The 21962-nt window shown below is 37.8% G+C and overlaps 3 protein-coding genes and 2 long non-coding RNA genes across 6 annotated transcripts; 2 read left to right on the top strand and 3 right to left on the bottom strand.

The window, feature by feature from the left end:
- The first annotated feature begins 3870 nt into the window (after positions 1–3870).
- On the top strand, positions 3871–7072 carry LOC140784122 (methionine gamma-lyase). The gene is made up of 2 exons (XM_073131339.1): positions 3871–4890; positions 6331–7072. Exons 1-2 carry the CDS (start codon positions 4125–4127, stop codon positions 6918–6920), a joined length of 1356 nt encoding a protein of 451 aa, XP_072987440.1. The 5' UTR covers positions 3871–4124; the 3' UTR covers positions 6921–7072.
- A 658-nt stretch (positions 7073–7730) lies between these two features.
- Positions 7731–11304, bottom strand: LOC140784123 (uncharacterized membrane protein At1g16860-like). The gene is made up of 5 exons (XM_073131340.1): positions 10885–11304; positions 10289–10444; positions 9049–9257; positions 8745–8958; positions 7731–8036 (listed from the first exon to the last, which is right to left on the bottom strand). The coding sequence occupies exons 1-4, from the start codon at positions 11218–11220 to the stop codon at positions 8760–8762; spliced, it is 900 nt and encodes a 299-aa protein (XP_072987441.1). The 5' UTR covers positions 11221–11304; the 3' UTR covers positions 7731–8036; positions 8745–8759.
- Positions 11305–13156: 1852 nt separating this feature from the next.
- LOC140784210 (homeobox-leucine zipper protein HOX24-like) lies at positions 13157–15005 on the bottom strand. The gene is made up of 2 exons (XM_073131472.1): positions 13854–15005; positions 13157–13698 (listed from the first exon to the last, which is right to left on the bottom strand). Exons 1-2 carry the CDS (start codon positions 14193–14195, stop codon positions 13435–13437), a joined length of 606 nt encoding a protein of 201 aa, XP_072987573.1. The 5' UTR covers positions 14196–15005; the 3' UTR covers positions 13157–13434.
- LOC140784211 (uncharacterized) lies at positions 14546–15220 on the top strand. The gene is made up of 2 exons (XR_012108229.1): positions 14546–14619; positions 14694–15220. It is a non-coding gene; the product is annotated as an uncharacterized lncRNA (long non-coding RNA).
- A 1844-nt stretch (positions 15221–17064) lies between these two features.
- LOC140785336 (uncharacterized) lies at positions 17065–19578 on the bottom strand. 2 transcript variants are annotated; one of them, XR_012108427.1, is made up of 3 exons: positions 19131–19483; positions 17461–17622; positions 17065–17349 (listed from the first exon to the last, which is right to left on the bottom strand). It is a non-coding gene; the product is annotated as an uncharacterized lncRNA (long non-coding RNA). The 2 variants fall into 2 exon arrangements; XR_012108426.1 differs by having other exon boundaries at positions 17065–17622; positions 19131–19578.
- Between the last annotated feature and the right edge of the window lie 2384 nt (positions 19579–21962).

Genomic DNA, 21962 nt, shown 5'->3' with positions numbered 1-21962 from the left:
GCGCTTCTCTGATAAGAGAAGATGAATACCCAGGTCTTAAAAATAATTCATATACATATAAATTTTGAAAGAGTACTCCTAATCATTTTCTCTCTTTTTTTTTAACAGACAGTCTGCAATTCGATTAAAACTTAATTAGTAGCACAATCGGTGACCAAAGTCTCTAGAAAAAGTGAATACACCCTGTAACAAAAAATTGACTCTATAAGCCTTTCTAACAACGCAATTAGAATAAGCCAAAACAACAGTTCATCCTGTCAAAAAAAAAATTAACCTTACAAACATCAAGTTAACACCACATAAAGCATCAACCTACTGCCCAAAACGAAACTATCACTAGCAAAACAAGTATCACAAAGTAGTTCTAAATCTATTAAACATCTTTCAAAGTATTGAAAATGAACAACAAAAAGATAACTCCACAGCAGTAGCATCAGTCTTCCTCCAAATCTACCACCTTGTTCAGCAAATAATCATCCATTAGTCGACGAGCCCATTTCGTAGCCTTCTCTCCTTAAATTCCTAGCCAACAGAGAAACAAGGATGTTACCTTATGTGAGAAAGCTTTATAAGATGTGACACAGTTATTTAAAATTCTATTATTTATTTCTAACCTAAAGAACTCAAATTATTGTACTTAACAAAATATACCACCATTTTTCTCTCTCTCTCTAAATTTAGATTGTCATTTGGAACCAATCTTTCGTATGCTTCGTCTTACTTTAAATTCTCCAATACTTCATCATTTGCCGCAACAACTTACCATTATATTTACACCTCAAAAATAGGTTATCCACTTACTCATCTCTTTTATAAAAAAAACGCAAGTAGAGTTGCCAGTTTAGTCTTTCTTAAGCAAGTTATCTCTAGTCAACACTCTATTATTACAAGCCAACCACAAAAAAAAACTCTAACTTTTAAAGAGTCTTCAGCTTTCATATTATTGGCAAGCTTTTAGAGATAACACCCCTATAATTAAATAATCTACAGAGAGATTTAATAGTGAAAATACAATTGTTTTCTCATCTACATCTAACTTAGTCATTACTCGTATCTCTCCAGGTACATTGGGTATTCACAAAATTGATCATATGTTGTTTTTCTAATAGAAAATTCTCGAATAACATTCTTCTATATTTGAACTGCTAATCTCCTCTTTCAGGCCAAACCTCATATATATTTGCATCTTCATCCCAGACTATATTAAACAACTGAGGATAACTAATCGCAAGAGAACAGTCCTCAATCCAAATGTCTTTCCAAAATTTTACACGTCTGTCATTATGAATTTCCTACTGCAAACCAGTTTTAAACACTACTCTAGTTTGTAGTATTCCCCTCCAAAAAAGGAGAAACTCTACTAGAATTAACCAGTATGAAAGAATTAATCTTGACTTTTTTTATAATATCTTTCCATAATAATAGAGATCCACAAATGATGTTCCAAATTTAGAAACCTCCACTACCATTCAGCTAGTAGAGATTTATTCAGATCATGAAGATTAATAATCCTCATTCCTCCAAATTTTTTTCTACACACTTTGTCCCAACTGGCTAGAGCATAATTTTTTTTTTATTCTCCACCGTCCCGTGCCAAAAAAATTCATCCTCAACTTATCTATTCGTTTCTGCACTCAAATCGGCATGTTAAAGAAAAAGAGAAAATATAAGTAACATCTTATTATCACTGACTAAGCTCAAAACAAAACAGAGAGAAAAGAAAATACAAATGCCACCTAACTTTGAATTATTTTCAATTTATCATAACTTTTTTTACTAACATCATTCATCTCTAAAATTAATATTTTTTTCATTATGTTATGTCTCATTAAAGTAGATATAATAAAATTCATATTTTAAATCATCTCTTATATATTTTAATTTCTCTCCAAATTGAACGTATTTTTCTTTCTTCAAAAAAAAAAAAAAAAAAAATCTAAACTTACTAAGCACATAATAGCGGGCATGCAAGCTTCTGAACCCGTAAGCAGCCTTGTAAAGCCATAATAATTACTCTTATTTTTTTCTTTAATAAAATTTATAATATGAGAATATATATATATATATATATAAGATAATTTTAACACATATGGATATAAGTCTACAAGACTAACAAAAATTACGCTAACGCTTGCGGGCTTGTAAGCCCATAATTCTTAAAATTTTAAAAGAAAGTGTAATTTAATAATTATGGGTTTACAAGCTCGCAAGGCAACAAGTTTATGGGCTTGTATTTAAGCCCATCGTAGTCTCGTAAGCCTGCAATCTCGTAAACTAAAAATATAATGACTTTAATTGTGGGCTTACAAGCTCATGAATCCGCAAACTTGTGAGCTTCTTTAAAATAAAATAAAAAAGAAGAGAAAGAAAATTTACCATCATTCAAAAACTTGTATTTAATAAAAATAATTCAATACTAACATAAGTCAGGATTAAAAGATATATTGGTCTTTTTTTTTTTTAACATATTCTAGTTTTTCTCTAAAATCAACACATTTTTTACTTTTTTATATCACATCAAAAATAAGAAATATATTCTTAGTTTACTCCACAATTAAACATCTAAACTATGGCTAACAATGATGTCACTTAACCACGTTAAACCACTAAATTCAAATTAAATAGAACTAAATTTTAGTAATCAGCACATCAATTTTCCTATAATAGAGTCACATATATCCATAAAAAATCCTCCTAAAAGATAAATGAATTCTAAATTCTCTAAAAGATTGGAAAACATTCTACATTCGTGATCACAGAGATAAGTTAGTGTATCCAATCTACATAGAAGATCCTCATAAAAGATAAATGGATTCGTAATCACAGAGATAAGCCGGTGTACCTAATTTAAGAAAAATGAATTCTGAAATCTCTAAAGGTAAAAAAATAAAAAAAATAAGACTAAACTTGTGATATCATATCCTAAGTTGGTGGTGATCACGGAGATAAATATCGTGAGCTTATCTGCGTGGTACTTATCTCCCAAACCGTGGACCCGATTGCGACATTCACCTTCTCCCTAGCTGTCGGAAGCTCATGCTAATTAAAAGATTCCTCCTCAGCTTATCGCCGTAGCTATCGCCACGTGTTCTACACTATAGCAACAGATAGATGGCTCTCGTGTTAAATGTGCCCTTGTTTACCTTAGGAGTTAGGACACTATAAATATACCACACATTAGTTAGGTCACTGCCAGATGCATACGAATTACGTTTTTTTTCTCCTCCACTCGTCCTCTATTAAAGTAAGAACTGACTTCTTGCTAATCAATTCTTAGAGCCTCGTCAATTTGATTGCACTACCGATGTCGTTGTCCAAAACCGACGATTATGGTAACAGCTCTAATGCTTGTTGTAACGTTTCCAGCCATATATAACCTATTTACGTGCTACTGTTCAATAACACGTGGACGTTATATATTTTAAATTTTTAATAATTTAAGGTTTTAAAATAAATGATGAAATGATTATACTACTGGATGACATGCACGATAAGCTTATCTTTTTCTGTACGACTATTCTTCGTTTACGTTGTAAAAAGTCTAAAATCGTCATCTTTTCTATGAATGCTTATCAGTTTATGTTTTTAAAAATGTAAACCATTTAAATGGTAGAAAATTTGAATACTCTTACCTGATAATATACAAGACAATTATGTCGTTAAATTATTCACCAAAGAATAATATTTCGAGGGCAAATGTACACGATAGTAGTCGAGTGGTATGTATCCATGCAACGAAAGAAGAGGGACACTCACATTGACGTGTAAATAAATACCGTAGAGATTATTGTATCAATAATCTCAATAATAGTACTAAATCTCAGTATGAAAGGACTACCATAAATAGGACCCGATTCATTGCATAGTCCTGACTTTCCCCATCCGTTTCGCCTACCGGAATTAATCTCTTCCTTTTTGGTCCCGAATTAATCTCCATCTCCCCCCAATTCTCACACGTTTCCACTTTCCCGTCCCAATTCACGTTTAACCTGATCCACCACAGCGGGACAATATACCGTTCCTCCCTTCTATAAATACAAACTACCCCGCTCACTTCTATTCCATCCCCAAACCTCACCTCAATTATAATTCCTCCTCTCCCCATCCCTTTCACCGATCCAGCAATGGCGGAAGCGGTCCAATCGGCGATCGTCGCGATCGCGAACACCAAGAAGCGCCAGCCGGAGAATGATGACGACGGCGAGTCTGGAGCGGCGGCGAAGTACAGGCGATTCGGGGATCCGGCTGCCGCGCTGGCAAGCGCGCGGCACGAGTTCGGCGAGCACGGTGGGGTCAACATGTCGATCGAGGCGTCAGCGACCTTCACGGTGATGGAGGCAGAGACGATGCGGCGGATGTTCGCCGGCGAGCTCGGCCCGGACCGGGACTTCTTCATCTACTCCCGCCACTTCAATCCCACCGTCCTGAATCTCGGCCGGCAGATGGCAGCGATGGAGGGTACGGAGGCCGCCTACTGCACCGCGTCTGGGATGTCGGCGATCTCCGCCGTCCTCCTCCAACTCGTCGGCGCGGGGGGGCACGTGGTGGCCTCCCGGTGCCTCTATGGAGGCACGCACGCATTGCTCTCGAGGTTCTTGCCCCGCACGTGCGGGATCACGGCGACATTCGTGGACGTGGGGGATCTGGCCGCTGTGAGGGCGGCGATAAGGGAGGGGGTGACGACGGTTTTGTACGTGGAGGCGGTGGCGAATCCGACCCTGGCGGTGGCTGACGTGGCGAGGCTGGCAGAGGTGGCGAGGGAGAAGGGGGTGAAGCTCGTGGTGGACAACACCTTCGCGCCGATGGTGATCTCGCCGGCGAAATTGGGTGCGGACGTGGTCGTGCACAGCGTCTCCAAATTCATCAGCGGCGGCGCCGATGTCATCGCCGGTATGTAACAATATACCCTAGCTGATTACTCGCTTTTAACACGCGCTTTTCTGGACTGTTCTTCTCTTGATTTCTTTTTTCTTTTTCGTATCCTTTAATAACGCATATGCACAAAAATGAAAATCCATTTGATCGGTTGTTCCACAATAAGACTACGATCCGATCATCAAACAATATCACGGTCAGAGTCCTTTTTTTTTTGGTGAAGGTAAATACTTTTTAAGTGTGAAAGCGACGGGACTGATAATAGGTTTCTGAGTGTTATATTAGGATTTCTTTTACTAATTTAAGTGAGCAATGCTAGGATTTGGGAATGTAGAATAATTAGATTCAAGAGTAGGTGAGGATGCACGGAGATCTTAGCCGTTAATTGTCATTATCAAGTGAGAAGTTTTTTAGGTAAGCTTAATGAGGCGAAGACACCTACATAAAGTATAGAGGTGTTAGAGAGCTATGTGCTTACATAAAGGATTTTGCAGTATGCGTAAGAAAACTTAAAAAGGCTAATGACCTTATAATATAACGTGGTTGGGATACTATACGTTTTTGATATAGCTTTCGATATAAGAGTTAGTCAGATTAGATCACAAGTCCAAGCTTGTCATTGTGAGACTACTCGATCTATATGGCGTTATCTAGAGTCTCTAACTTATCAGCACGGGTCACTCATCCCCGTCCTGTAGTTGGTACAGAACATAAAACATATATAATAATTTTGTAAGATTCTGGTCAGATACCCGACCATGTACCAGAGATTCCAATTAAGATGCGTCAGCCAGAAGAGTTGAGAAGAGTAGGAACGGCTTCACGGTAGTGAGGCAGAGTTCCCGTGATCTGGCGTCCATGCATGTGCCCTGCACTCCCCCCCCTCATGCTACATGTTGCTTAGCTTTTCCTTGTCCTGTATTGACCCGTGAATGCATGAGTGGTCTCTCTCTCTCTCTCTCTCTCTCTCTCTCTCTCTCTCTCTCTCTCTCCAACCTACAAATCGATAGAGTATGTAAGGATATTAAAAAAAGTGTATGCATGTACAAATTTGGGTTATCATTCCATTCTTTGGACAAAAATTATTCTAACTCCCAACTTTTCTTTTGCATCATTCTGATTTTGGTGACATTGAGATACATTGAACTTTATCTTCGAATATATATTTGTTTAACAGAGAAACTATTTGTCATTTTATCATCTCTGTGGATGTCGTCTGCAATTGCAATCCAGTTAGAGGTTTATAATATAAAACGATTACATCTAAATTACAGGGGTTAAAATATACTTTAACTCTTACATGTAATCATGTTTCATGAGCTCGCGACATGTTACCCAAAAAATATTAGACCTGATATATCTAAATAGAAAGAATAAAACTAACGAGCATCCTGTAGTTTGACAAAAAGAACAGAAATCACTTGATTAAGTTTAACTAATTGTGTACTTAACCAGGCGCCATCTGTGGTCCGGCAAGCCTAGTGAACTCCATGATGGACCTCCACGAGGGCGCCCTTATGCTCCTCGGCCCGACCATGAACGCCAAGGTGGCGTTCGAGATCTCTGAGCGCCTCCCCCACCTCTCCCTCCGCATGAAGGAGCACTCCTACCGCGCCCTCACTTACGCCACCCGCATGAAGAAGCTCGGCCTCAAGGTCATCTACCCTGGCCTCCCGGACCACCCCGACCACGCTCTCTTTGCCTCCATGGCCAACCCCGGCTACGGCTTCGGCGGCCTCCTTTGCCTCGACATGGGTTCAGAGGAGAAGGCCAACCGACTGATGCAGCACCTCCAGAACACCACCCAGTTTGGCCTCATGGCTGTCAGCCTTGGCTACTACGAGACGCTCATGTCGTGCTCGGGGAGTAGCACGAGCAGCGAGATGCCTCCTGAGGATAGGGCGCAGGCGGGGATTTCTCCGGGACTTATCCGCATGTCGGTTGGATATAGTGGGGAGTTGGAGCAGAGGTGGAGCCAGTTTGAAAGGGCACTTGCACTCGCGCAGCAGCATCCTGAGGGTGGTAGCCTCTACTGCAAGGTTTGAATTCCCCCCCGCGGACCCCCTGGAATAAGTCCTATATTATTATCCTCGGATGAGTGGTACTAGAGGCATCGTGGTTTAGATAGATGTATGACGGGGATGTACATATGAAGGGGGTTATTCATAACAATAAAAGAAACTACCGTAACCCACAAGAGACCTTATTTTGCTCCTAAGTTATCGGTCCCTCGGGTTAATTAATACTCTTTTATTCGCAAACGGTAATTCCCTGTTACAATGCTTCTTTCCAGAAAACTACTCTTTATCCTAATTTCTTTTACTGGAAAACGCCTCTAAAATTACACTATTCTAACGAATAAAATACGGCAGCTTAGTATATTACAGTGGGTGAAGTGATATATAATATGGATGCGTGACGAAATATATAAATTTTACAATGTAAATTGCCAACTGGTTACACCTAAAATGCCCCCACTACGTATCACTACAGTATTACTCCAATCTTGATTCAAGGAAAATAGCATCAATAGTGTTTTAAAGAGCATAATTTTAACTGCGAAGTAAACAATAGAAACAAACTTCCTGTCTTCCAATTGGCTTGGCAGCAGAGGATATCACATTCGTATAAGATATAAAGAGTAGGCCGAATTAATTAAAAGTCTCACCTCACCATTTTGATTGTGCTTTAGCTAGCTCCTGCACCCAGTGAATCTATATTCTATACTCTGTAGCTCTTTGTGCGTCTTATATCATAGTTTTGCATGCAAAGACCTGGTTTCAAACGATATTCAGTTACTTTGTTGTCAACAATATATGCTTAATCATATCCAGAAAGAAGGACAAACAACAATCTGGAAGAATGTCTTTAAAGTGTACATAGATACTTCTCTACATGAATGTAGTTTCCCTTAACAAGCATATGCAAGTTACAAAATCAGTTAGCTGAAGAGGAAATCAGCAGGCCATGCAATACATAATTTGACCTCAAAAGGTGAGCTCTTTCTAACCATTTAGCTACAAAAGAACAAAAGCTATGCAAGTCAGTCTTTCTGCACAAAATATCCAATGTCGCCACCCCTCCCCATCCCCATTCAGCAGTTAACCATATCAATTTGCTGATGCTGCAGGTACTTTTGCACGTCATTTGACAATCAAAACCTGTAAATTAGATTCTGTTAGTGAGCCTGGATCCATAGAGAACACTGCAATGTAATTTTAGTGAAATCAACATTGTTGCAATAGATGCCATTGGGGAATTCATTACAGGGATTCTATAACAAGCTATTCTATTAGCATGTTCTTCTTCTTTCCCCATATCTTATCCTTTGTAATATCACTAAGAACTACAATATCATGGGGATTCTAGTCATTGTGATGAACGAAACAAAGAAGTTTATCTTCCCATACAACTGATATACTGCATGTATAGGTTCACAGAAAATGGTGTTACATGTATAATTAATTAATTAACACTTTGATAAAAAAAAATAACAGCAAGAAAATGAAGTCTCTTGGTACTCCTCTAAAGTATTTATTTTATTGTAGACGAACATCAATTACAACTCTCTGTCTTCCCATAAATTGTTGGAATCTGTTGGAACACAACAATGCTAAAAGGAACAAATTCAAGAAATCCCCCCTCCCCACCAGGTCAGAATGATGAACTATCTAAAAAAACTAAACGTTGATGCTCATATCACTTCTTCCACTATCAGAATGACAATTTTCTCATCCTAAGAAAACTCTATAGGTTAACTACATTCGAAGGAGAAGCCCCCTGGCAAAATAGAATAAAAAAGGAACATAATGTTGAAGTTATTGATATCAAAAAAGTTGAACGAGTAAATTCACAGGATAAAAGCTCACCCCAATGTCAAGGACTCAGGAAACAGCAAGGTTGGGCATGAAAAGATTCTTGTCAGAGATCTTCAAAAGCAATCCATCAACATCAACAGGAAGGAGTAAATTCTGCAGTAAGCAACCCGTAGCAATAGGTTCGGGTAGTGGAACAATCATAATTGCACCACTCTTTCTACTCAACATTCCCATCACAGTCAAAGACCTTCCCTCCTTTATATACCTATCATATCATGCAAATGACAGCACTAGACATTTCAGGAATTCCTGAAACAATGGACATTATGAGCTCTTTAAAGAAAAACATGCATACCCTTCCTCAAGCCGCAGAAGTGAGTCAGCAGAAAAATGTCTTTCTTCCAGCCAATTCTTCAATGTTGAAGACAGTTCTCTGTTTCTGAGCGTCGTGTTAACAAGTATATTTTCATCAACCAAGGGAATCACTTTGGAGTTGCTTCCAGCTTTCACCAGAGCTCTGGTACCTGATTTCGCATCTGTTATGTAAAAGTCTGCAGCGAGCCTCTGCCAAAGGCCAGAGAAAAAGCACAATAAGCAGAACAGCTTCTAGGAATATAATCCTAGTGAGAGATCATGAGAATAGTAACAATTCAAGGCACAAATTTGAAATAATCAACTGAAAATCTATAGAAACTTTTACTTTTCAAAATTTTCTTATACCAAGAAACAAACAAATGACAATGGGCAGACGCTCACAAGATTTAACTTGGGAAGCACATCCATGAGCAAATCCATTAGCTTGAGCTATTTAAACAATAAGCGAAGCATTTTGTGCAGACATTAGAATCCAGAGGTCTGTGAAGTTCGGAGTCTGAATAATCATACTGTAGATGGATACACCCAACATAATCTTTGGAAGAAATAGAAGGTAAAACACCAAAACTTCTAGGAATTAAAAATGAAGAGGCAGCAACTTGCCACATGAATTGTAAGATATAAATCTAAAAGGAAAGCCTCCAGAAAAATACCTCTTCAGTAATAATAACTTCCTTCATGACACAGGTAGATTTAAAATTAGTTCCGTAAAGAAGATGAATCAACCATAAAGCAGCATGAATCAATGCGATTGACATCCAACTGATAACAGGATAAGAGTCCTTGTATTTAGAAAAATTCAACTCACGATCATGACTCTTGATTACATCCAAGATAGTACACGTGATATTTGCAACTATAAGTTTGAAAATCATGCCATTATTCATCAAATGGTACATGTAGTATGCCCTTTCTTCTGCAAAGTACTCCAGTTTAAATCAGAGGATAAAAATGGAGTCTACAAGTTTGAGGATGTTGTCAGAAACTTGCTGGTTAATAGTTTCTCTGCTATCTGCTATTTTCCTATTTCCCACAAAATGCTAGAGATTAAAAAAAAGAAAACGAAAAAGATCTGTTACAGTAAATTTAAGAAAGAATGAGTTCATTATTATTTGAAGAAAGATACAGAAGACACAAATCATGAATGTAATTTAAGAATGAAATAAAAGGCAAGACAACTTCTGAGCTTACCCATAAAATAAGATCCCTTCCCTACTTACCTCCAGATATGTTAAATTCCATCGGAAGCATCGGTTCTTGGCATTTGCTAGGTATGATTTACATCCGCTATATGTATACAAACTTGTGGATGTGTAAACACATCTTTCAACCTTCTCATACGAAGAGACCAGAGAAACATCACAGCATGAAGCAAACTGTGCCAGCGAAGAATAAAAGAAAGATTGAACAACCGATATTAGTAACTTGCAAAAACTGCAGATAGCGTCAGAGACAATGTAACTGCATGACAATCTAGATAGAGAACTTGATGCATCTGAGGGGGCACAGAGCAACATTAATCGGAGAAATAATTAAAATGTACAGGTTTTTGGAAGATTACAGTAACTCATTTCGCTTTGAATCATTCGCAGTGATCGAAATCCTAAAGAAGATCCGACGGAAGAGAGAACAAGGTAGAGATCAAACTGCAGCGATGTATTTGTCCGTATTGGTCAGCGGAAACATTCAACTATAACAAACACGCATCTCAAAATTCGAGGGTACACGTAATAATTTTATATCCAAATTTCAAAGGCACATGCACATTAGGGCAAACACTGATGAAGAACGAACAACAGAAGTAGTAAACTAATACCCCGGTGATCTTGACGAGCTGGCCATCGGCGGCAGTGCGGAGGTCGGAGGCGGGGAATCGATCGAGGAAAACCCGAAGCGCGCGGTTCGATCTTTGCGACGCGGCGTTCCAGAGGAAGAAGGCGGCGACGAGGGCGGAGATGAGGAGGAGGGCAACGAGGAGGAGAGCGTTATGGACGACGGCGAGGATGAAGACGGAGACACCGATGCCGGCGAGGAGGAGGGGGAAGAGGACGCAAGGGACGGCCGTCGGGACAGGGCCGCAGCACCGGCGCCGATCTCCTTCCACGGCGGAGGAGGAGAGGTCGTTCACCTCTGGTTTCTCGTCTCGAGACATGGAGAGAGAGAGAGAGAGAGAGAGAGAGAGAGAGAGGTTTGGCTTGGGGTTTAAGGCAACGAGGGGTTCCTCTCCTCACCTCGCGCACATAAGTGCTTCTTCTTCTCTTTTTGAGTCCATGTGAGTCGTCGCATCGGTAGGCTCACGTGGAGCACGTGATTAACAACTGACGCGCTATTCGCGGATGTGTACGTATAGGATCTGGATTATTCATTGGCCCGTTCCATTCGGTTATAATTTATGTTTTCTAAAATTCTAATTAAGATATACTATTCAAAATTTATAACTCTATATTAAATACTATTCAAATTATTTCACTCATAATCTCGATTATAATTTTACTTTTATATTTATTAAAATTATTTTAAAATATCTCTCCCCTTTCCCTTACCACTAATATATCTTACTTCACAAATCAATGTTTTTTTGCTCAATTCCTCACATATATTCTCTTTTTTACTATTAAAGTACTTACAAAATATGAAGGAGTTTTAATTTAATTTATGTATCAAATCAAATATATTTTTGAGTTAATTTTTACAATTCTTATTTATGTTTTATCTCAATTTTATGTCACATTAAAAATAGAATTCTAGTTTATAGCCGAACATCAAATTATCCTACTCTCTTATGAGTAAAGCATTAGAATAACTCGGTGCAAGTTTATTTATTGGGTCGGACTGATCTGATTCGGGCCGAAAGAATCATGAGGTCCGGGTCAGGCTGGCCCGAATACAGGCCTGTAGTTCTAACTTCAGCTATTTGGAAGAAGGAAAAAAAAAGCTATTTTGTACGAAGAGTAGTGCTAAACTTTTTTATTGTATTTTTTTTAAAAGGTTATTTGTGAATAGGATATACTTTGTAATTGGGTGATTTTATTATTTAATTATACTTAATTTTTTTGTTTATAATAATATACTCTAGTGTGCATTGCATATGTAAAATATATGCACTATATAATTTAATTGCAAAAGCCCCTTCGTAGCTGCTTACATATTTTAATGAAATTGTGCATAAAATAAATCATGTGATTAATTATTACATGTTTTCTAAATAAAAATTTTATTAACAAAATAATCAAAATGATCTTATCTGTATATAATCCCTTTCTTCAACTAAAGTGCATAAATTGTATCATGATCTTTGACAGTAAGAAATGATCAAAATATCCATCTCTATTGCTAAAATATTTATGATATAATTAAAGTGACTAACAGCAACAACCACCGTTCCACAGCAAGTTATAATTATCTCTCTTCTCTTATTCAACTTCGCACTATCTATTATGAGGGCATTTAAATCTTTTTTATCTTAAAATTGTCTTACTAGCTATACTTATGCATAGTTTAGTCACTAAATATAAATTATTACATAAAATTTATTTAATGTATTCACTATAATTTATTCATATATTTTTAATAAATAATAAAAAAATAAGTAAAATTATAGGGGTACATAATTTGTATTTATGAAATAGACTAACAAAATCTTATGCATTAACCAGAAGTAGGTCTTAGTCAATTAGGTAAATTTGGACAAACAATGCCCTGGCACTAATAGTCGACGATTACGGCTCTGACTTGCAACACCCATAAAGTGGCCATTTAGATCTACGGAGTCCCAACTAATCATAATACCTCATATGACAGTAATAATAAGCTAAAGAGGGTATGCAATAATTCTCCATAGGCTCACTAATGATTGATGAAGCAGGCGTTGTCATTTCAGGAGTATTCTTTATAGATAATATGCATCTGAATTTATATAAGTTTTCTTGATAAGATTTGATTTGATTTTTATGTTTTTGTATCTCGACGTGGCTTTATTTATGGCCAATTAATGAACGCCAGGCTTCTATCAAAATCTCTTAAAATATTCTCACAATCTCCAATTTGGATGTTATATGTTTAATTAATCAAGGAAAGAGAAGAGGAAATTAAAGAACAGCCCTTCACTTTCACTTCGCTGATGTTGCTTCCCTTCAGCTAAGCAATACAATGGTATTAATTTGTATAGCTGAGAGAAATCAAAATTTTCGTCAGCCATTTTCAGACACGCCTGCAACTTGGATATGATGCATCGCAGAACTTTGTTTAAAAGGATAAGAAGACTTTATGCAACTCTCAATCATAAGCTACTCTACTTTGGCAATCCAGATAGATCATTGATGACTAGCCACATCTAACATTAGACTGACTACTAATAAATCTCTTCTTAGGCAACTGGATTCAACTCTGTCAAAGGCCAATACTCCCACCACTCAGAAGTAGCAAGACACTGCTCCGGGGAGCTGCTGCAGTTGAGACCACACTGCTGCTCAATTGATGTCAAATATTCGCTCTCAGGATAAACCAACTCCGCATCTTCTTGGTTAACAAAGCTTTGCTGCGGCTTAATTTCGCCGTCGGGCAGTTGGTAGCCATCTTTGCTGCTGTCATCGGAGTCCTGCTGCTTCAGCAACTCACTGAGCTTCTGCAACTGCAAATTAAGGGTGATCGATAGAGAAAGTAGTTAAAAATCAAACACTTTAGCTGCAGTAGAAAGCAATCAAAATTTTATGTATATGTATATATATATATATATATATATATATATATATATATATATATATATATATATATACGCCAAACCACCTGTTTGACAAGGAGCTGCTTCTCCTTTCTCAACGACTCGATGCTCGATTGCAGCGCGTCGTAGTCGGCTTGCAACGCGGAGTACTCCCTCTCGAGCTGCTTCGACTTCCACCTGGCCCGCTTGTTCTGGAACCAAATCGCCACTTGTCTTGGTTGCAAACCGAGATCTCTCGCAAGATGAAGCTTTTGCTTCGGCTCAAGCTTCGCCTGTGACTCGAACATGGACTCCAGCGACTTGATCTGCTCCTCGCTGAACCTCCTCTTCTTGTCTCTCTTCATGCTGGACATGTAGCAGGAGTCCGACTCTAGTATTGCAAAGCAGTCCTCATGACTACTTCCCATATCTCTAAAGATCCTGAATTGGCTAGCTCTCTCTCTGTCTCTCTCTCTCTCTCTCTCTCTCTCTGTCTCTCACTCTGCTTCTTTTTATATTGGGAGTTTGGTGCTGGAATTGCGGCTGGAGATCGGTTTTGGAGACTTCCGGATGCTAATGGCAGTGAGGAGGCCGGTGGATGCTCGTCTTAGGAGAATTACAGGACTGGTTTTGTTCAATTAATTGGGTTTGATGGAGCACTGAGACCAATGGAAACATATACCGTGGAGAACTAATCTTCTATAAAATTCTCTATCAAGGACTCGGTTGCTTGAGAATTCCTCTCTCCTCTTTCTCTCTCTCTCTCTCTCTCTCTCTCTATGAGGTGGCAAACAAGTTTGTCTCTTGTGCGTTAGTGTTAACTTGCTCCTCGTGGGGCTCCCTTATAGCTAGGTAGGAGCCACTACATATTATCTTATTAATTTTTAATTTTTCTTTTGTTTACATAATAATTATCTTAGATAAAGGTAGAGCTGCGATGTAGCGGAACATACGGTGGGGCCGGAGTGGCAGCGGAGCACGGGTTGGTGGCGCCGGTGACAACGACGGAGGCGACGAAATAAGCATTACTTTAGTATTAAAGGCGAGGGTGACGTGTATGAGGGAGGGGGGTTCGGCCAGATCGCTCGTACGGGAGAAGCATAGGTCGACACGTGTCCCGGGGAACAGTCTTTTACGCTGTTTGCCGTTCTGCGTCAGCAACTCGCCGATCCACGTGGCGGGAGGTGGGATCTTTGGCTGGCTACTTTTGCCGGAGCGTCGGCGTCGTAGTCGGCTCACCACCACTTTTGCATATCGCTTTGTAGATCCTCTTTCTTGTTCCTTCTTTTTACGTGGCAAATTCTTAAATCTAGAGAGAGAAATTTGTGGGAAGAGAAAGGAACACATCGAGGAGTTGTTAATATCCGAGGCGAGAAAATTAAGAAAGCCAACTCTTTCACTCTTTGGAATAATCCGCGTTAATCTATAACACATCCCTTGATATACTTTCAAATAATATCCTTTTTATTATTTTTCGATTAACATTGTGTCATCCAGAATCTATCCTTGTTTTTCCTTTAATTTTCACAAAAAAATTAATCTAACCTAACTATTTCTAATTAAAAATTTAAAAAGTAATTTATAAAATAACATGTTGGGGGTAGGGTGATTAATTATATAAAAGAGTTTTAATTTGGTGGAGTGAGTTTTAATTTGACTAGTATAGAAATTTTAGTAATCTAATGAATATAATTATATAAACTATATAGTGAGCTTAACATCAGTTAGTCAAAATAATAATAGGATGTTATATAAAAAGTATAAAAGAAAAGAAACGCCGAGTTACAAAATTCTCAAGAACTCAATATTAATCAGAAAAAATAGAGGGTATTATTTAACAATTAAAAACTAACAAAATAATTAATTTAAAAATATATTAATTAGGACTCACAACGGTGCCGGAAAGCTTTTCAATGAGCACCCAAAAGTCGATGAGTGGCCAACGTTAACCAACAAATCAGCAGCACAATTAATTTCACAAAGCATAGGAGAGATTTACATTTGGATAAATATATATTGAGAAAGAAAATGCATCATAAAATACTATTAAGAATGTTGGCAAGCAACAACGAGTCAATTTCGATCCCAAGTTGGAATGTTGGTTATCCGTCAAACAAACAAAAAGAGCTTCACGTCCAGCCTAAGCTTTGGCTTAGGCTTCTACAGTAAAGATGAATCTTTTTATACCAAGATCTTATTATAATTAAAAGACATCCATCAATCCCCGGGCCACAAAACTAACCCCCTGTTTTAGAGGGTCATGTGAAGGAACCACGTATGAAATAAACAGAGTATATATATATATATATATATATATATATAAATAAAATTAATTGATCTTAATTTCAACAGCTCCCATTAGGATATGAGCAATGAGGGGGTGGGATTGGATCTTATCGATAATAGAGATAAGCCCTCCCCTTCACCCTCCCTCCCCCTTTTGGAATGGATAGCATGACATCTCACCACGCCAAGGCCAAGTTATTGTCGACGTAGTTATCCGGAGGATGGAATCTTCCCATGCTAATGGTGGGTTCCAATCCCTTTAAATCGCTCGTCAGCTCTCCATATCCAACAGTTCGTCGGCTCCATCCCTCTCCACTTCTCAAATCCCATCTGGAACTTGGAAGCCCAATCACATTTTGCCTTTTAAAGGCCGTTTAAGGAGTGGTTATGAGTTAACGGCGATGTTATTGCTTGTGTTTTTTAAACTCATCCATCACTTACATGTATTTGTGTCCTTTATTTTGCCATATAGTAATTAAAAATAATGGTTCCAAGTATAAAATCGGCTTGTATGTGTCTATAGATTACTAATCATAACCCTCTTTCTGCTCTAATAAATTTTCTTTGATTAAATATCAACCCTTGGTGGCCTGCCTAACTATGGTATCCAATCTCAATTTAGTTTTGGGCTTGGCCCATTTATAGTCATAAATTTAGGCCCAGATGACAAATTCACGACTCAATCTTGGAGCCTTAATCTAACTGAGACCAATAAGATAAATTCCTAATACAATTATCTCAACATATTTTTGTAAGTAAGAGAGAGTGCCCCCAATCAAATTATTACCTGTAAATAGTCTTCTTTTTCGCACTATAAATATGATTACCTAATTATAAGATAACTTGCTGAAGAATCTTAAACCACAATAAAATCCCAGTATGCTTTACATGCTCATATCACTACCTTCAATATAATTCTTTGTCTTGATTAATTTATGCACAGCTTATTCAACTTGTATAAGTAGAGGATTTCCATAATGGAATAGTGTAAGAAATGGTGCACATTGTAGGTAGACAAGCTAATAGCTCGAGATTTTGAGTTAGATAGTACAAATGATCTCTCATTGGACCAATTACGTAGCCATATGTTTGGGAGATATATTTGATATAAAAGTTTAAGCGGTTAAGTAATTGAGCAACAATGTATATTCTCAAGTGAAGATTGATAACCTAAATATTCTCGAGGAAGGAATCGTTCTTTCTCCTGGTCATAATAACTGCTGCACCAACTTGGTTACATCTTTTTAAATAATTTGGTGCTATTCTCAAGGAAGGCATCGTTCTTGAACTGTTAACCTACATGGAGAACATGAACAAGATGCTCTACTTAGATAACCAAAATGTGCTTAGAATCGTGTCTCTTGACCACAGTGAAAAGGAGGAGGTAAGAGATCCTTAGTGCCATACCAAAGTAGACATGATAGTGAACCAAGCCACAGGTACACATACCACTTGCTGCAGTACCAATCCTTCTCCTCTTCTTATTCTGACTTGGAGTTGCCATCAGGTGGGGAAAGTTATGGGCAGAAGACTCCCATTGAAAAGCATCAAAACACATGATAAAAAGTTCTATATTCCCAAGTCCCCAGAACCAGGATGGCATCATTCCCCAATAGGTGCAAAAGTTTTGTACACACACAACTATTAGCAATTAGATGATATAAATGGACTAGTAAATCTCGAGCAAAGAGTTTAAGACTTCATTTAAGTAAGCAAATGCATTCATTAGAAAAGTAGTCAGGAGATGAGGGAGCACGAGATTGGGGCGTCCGGCTGAGACAGGCATGATTCTCCCACGCAAAAGAAACCCTAAACATCTTATCAATAAAAGATATATAATATACATTATTAGTTTGTTACATAATAGTTTAAATTTTATCTAATATAATATCGTAGCTACTTTTCTCCCAGGTCTTGAGTTCTCACCTCAGTAGCCTGCTTTTATTCCTTAACTCTTAGTTTTGATGTATGGTGACGGTCTACTGTTCTCTTCTCGCGAGCAGAGAGGTTCCACACGGGAGACTCCTGCTTAGATTAGCTACTCTACATTATTCTCTAGAAGAGCTTTGATCTTTCTTTTCTACCTATCCCCTTTTTTCTGGTAAATAAGAATGGAGTGACGAATACTACAAGATGAAGACGAGCAGCAAGAAGCAAATTTTAGCTTTGTTTTTAAGAAAAAAATGTCTTCCATATATGCCGGCAGTGAGTTTATATATATAGTCTGAGACTGTATAAATACTAGAACACAGTGAGTATATGTATACGAGAAACAAAAAAAAAAAAAAACTAACCTCAAAGACAGTGAATATTGCTATCAAGGACTAATTTTTACCAATTTACTTACCCACCCTAGGAGATAAGATTTATGAGTAAGCGAAGGTAAGACATCATGTACTTTCTCTACTATACAAATTAAGAGATCAAGAACACCCTACAAAGATTAGGTGGATCCTTGTAAATGATTGAATCACAACAATAGAAGCAAAGGAAAAGAAGAGGACTAAGACTGTTATTCCACTGGTATGATATCATCACGATAGGTATGTCTGAGCTGCTACAAGATGAACTTCCGCTCATAGTATAAGTAGATCTACTACAACTTTATGCTCTCTGATAAAGATCTAGAAGAAAAGAAACTTTTTGGAGCATGGCGATTCCAACTTCTTGGAACAATTCCCCAGCTACTATAGATCAACTTCTATCACATGAGAAAGATTAAGCACGTCCCTCAGAAAAGGATAATGGACATGAGAAGAAAGAAGAGATCGTTCAATCAAAAGGTAATGATGATAACTTTTCCCTTTCTCTTGTCAGAGAGGAAATAAGGAAAAAACTTAAATAGTAAACAGATTTGACTGACGAGAGAGAGAGAAGAGAGAGTCAAAACACTTCATCATTACACCAATCTGCTACTTCTCAGATCCACATTTATAATCAAATCCAACAACACAAAAAAAAAACGGCAGGCAGTTGCTCTGACCGGCAAATCATGAGCAAATGATCACAAGCCCAACACGAGAAACCCCAAGAAAACAAACAAAAAAATAGGATGGGCGAAAAAGTTGTTAACTCACCGCACGGCTGCTCATAAACTTGGGGCCAAGAACTTTGGAAGCTATGGTTGAGGGGAATGAAGCCTGGTCCGAGATCTTTTCGCTGAGAAGAGAAGGAGAGAAGAAATCAATCTCTAGCTCACGGCAGCCTCGAGCCAGACAACATTCCCCCCAATGGAAGAGCTTCCTTCTTCGATCTCTTTCCTCTTCTTTGGAGGTGATGGAGGAGGAGGAGGGTGATCAGGTTGGGGTATGTATAGAGAGATAGAGATGAGAAGAGGAATGGGGGTGGTCATGATAGGTGACATGATTACATTCTGGGGTCAGAGTTAGAGGTGTAAAAGATTAAAAAAAAAAAAAACGAATTAAAAGAGGAGGTGAAAGATGAGAAGGAAAAAATAAAAATAAAAAATAAAAATAATAAAAGAGGGTGAAGGTTATAAAGACAAAACAGTGCGGCAGGGTATGACACTACGCATCTGGGACTTCAGAAATAACCACGGACTTTTGTACTCTCTTTTTATGTCTCTCTCTCTTCTTTTGATGTGGCTCTTGAAGTCAATCCTGGGCCGTCCATTTAGACATGGACGGCCGAGATGACAGAGTCGGTGGGGGCAACGTGGACACGGATGGGAGCAAGGGGAAGTGGTCGAGTAAATTGCGAGTCCCCGTAACGGAAAAATCCCGCACACCGGTCCCACCCCCCCCCCCCCCCCCCCCAATTATTCCAGGGATCGGATCGCCTGCAGCCTAGGCTGCATGAATTCGGTGCACTTTCGAAAATATTAGTTCTCGATAAATATAACCTAATCAATATACCGGAATATAAAAGGCTGCCGCCTTAAGAAACTATACTACACAACTATTTATTTCGATTAAAACATTTTTCAGGTAGCCGTGTAGAAAAGCCTAGTTTTTTCCTTCCAGCTGTCCTTTGATCTACTCGGAATCTTGCATAATATTTCGTAAATCTTTGCGACTGTCTGTTTCCCTTCTTGGTCGTTAGCGTATTTTTTCTCTATTAACTTCTTTTGTATAAAGAATCAAACAAAAATTTATACCGGCCTCGTTTACCGCGTACTTTTGACAGCAGCGCGAATATCAAAGCAAGCCGAGACCATCGGCCCCCTACATGTCAATATACTGGTCACCTGGCTACTGTTGTTCTATGTAAGATAATTATATATATATATATATATATATATATTGGATATTAATGTTTACTATAGATAGGAAATTTAAAAAAAAAAAAAGAGTAGCCAAGTTAATTAGCTTAGCTTGGGTTGGCTTAATCTCTTGTTGGTTACTATGCATATTAACTAGTGCTTTTTCGCTAATTAATCAATGAGGCCATTAAAGGGACCACAAAGGTACGTTTACTCGAAGGATGCCAAGTTGGCACCAGAGATAACAGGTGCAAGTGTCCACGAAGAATAATGGTGGTCATCAAAAGTCGTGCATAGTCTGGGAAAAAAAAGTATTATGTAAGCTTACAGCATAAAAGTTGTTAGACTTTTTAATCTGCAAAATTAATTGATTAATTAATTAATCAAACTCCTTCACAAATATCTCCGCATGCATAGAATATTAAATTAATCTCGCAACCTTCTTAACCACTCTCGCAAACAACCAATGCGTAAACGTCAACGCTCCAAATTAAAATTAATATATATATATATTTATATAAGTTGGCAACTTTTTGCACCTCCCATGATCACATGCCGATAGGAATTAATTCGGTCCCCCACCTCCCTTTGTATAAAAATAACGTCGACTGCTGGCTTAAGATAAAGCTGTGGAGTTGTTGGAGAAAAGGGGTAAGGGGCGAGGAATTGAAGCACTTTAATTAATGGCCTTTGGAATGGAGTTGTACGTGGTAGCAGTAGCAATTAATGAACATGTTACCATAGTCTATAGACGCATACATACATACATACATACATATATATATATATAGATTATGTATATGTATTCGTGCATGGTTTTTTTTTTTTTTTTTTTTTTTGATGTCATATTCGTGCATGGTGTTTTGAGTTTGAAATGAGAATTTGAAGGGGAGAAAAGGGATTGCCTGCGGCGCTGGATGCAGGAAGTTCCTGCATTCGGGTGCCTGGCAGTGTATTATTTGGGCTGGGCTCAGGTCGATCTTTTTAGTTACCATATTTGAGGCCTATAAGCCAGTTGAGACCGAGAAGGCCTGGGCTTTGGGTACCTATAGTTAAAGGTTTTTTTATTCGCACAGTTAAATTTTGAATAATTTAAACATAAAGAAAATTTTGTTTTATAAGTCATATTAATATTTAATATTTTTACTTATTTAATAAATAAAACTTATTCGTGTTGACTTCAATCCGACCTGAAAAAATGGTACTAAAATAAATGAGTGACAAAACATTTAAAATATAACGCAAAAAAAGAAAGTGGTACCTTGTTATATTAATAGTGTAATTTGATATCTAAATATCACTTTCCGTTTAATAATCTAAAATAATAAATAAAATAGTGAGATTCATAAGTTGCTCTCTGCTATCATTTTATATGACCCGTTTATAAAGACACTCAGAGGGAGCCATTATTTCGCACCAACCAAAATTTATAGCAGCAGTTAAAAGGCAATACTTCACCACTATTCAAACATTAATTATCCCAATACCCTCCATATATTTTCCATTATAATGTTAGTAATATATGTGGGGGTCCGCTTAATTTGCATATCTTGTAATTAATCCCTGAGATTTAATCTTACATATTAAGGTTATTATTATTTTTTGTAGCTTGTAATCATATTAAAAAAATATATTCTTAAATGTTCTAAATCACGATAGACAAACAATTTTATGAACATTATAGGAC

The sequence above is a fragment of the Typha latifolia genome, chromosome 3 (genome assembly GCF_019914945.1).
Source record: "Typha latifolia isolate L0001 chromosome 3, TyphaL0001v2, whole genome shotgun sequence".
Lineage (NCBI taxonomy): Eukaryota > Viridiplantae > Streptophyta > Magnoliopsida > Poales > Typhaceae > Typha > Typha latifolia.
This window is presented reverse-complemented; position numbering and strand designations above follow the sequence as displayed.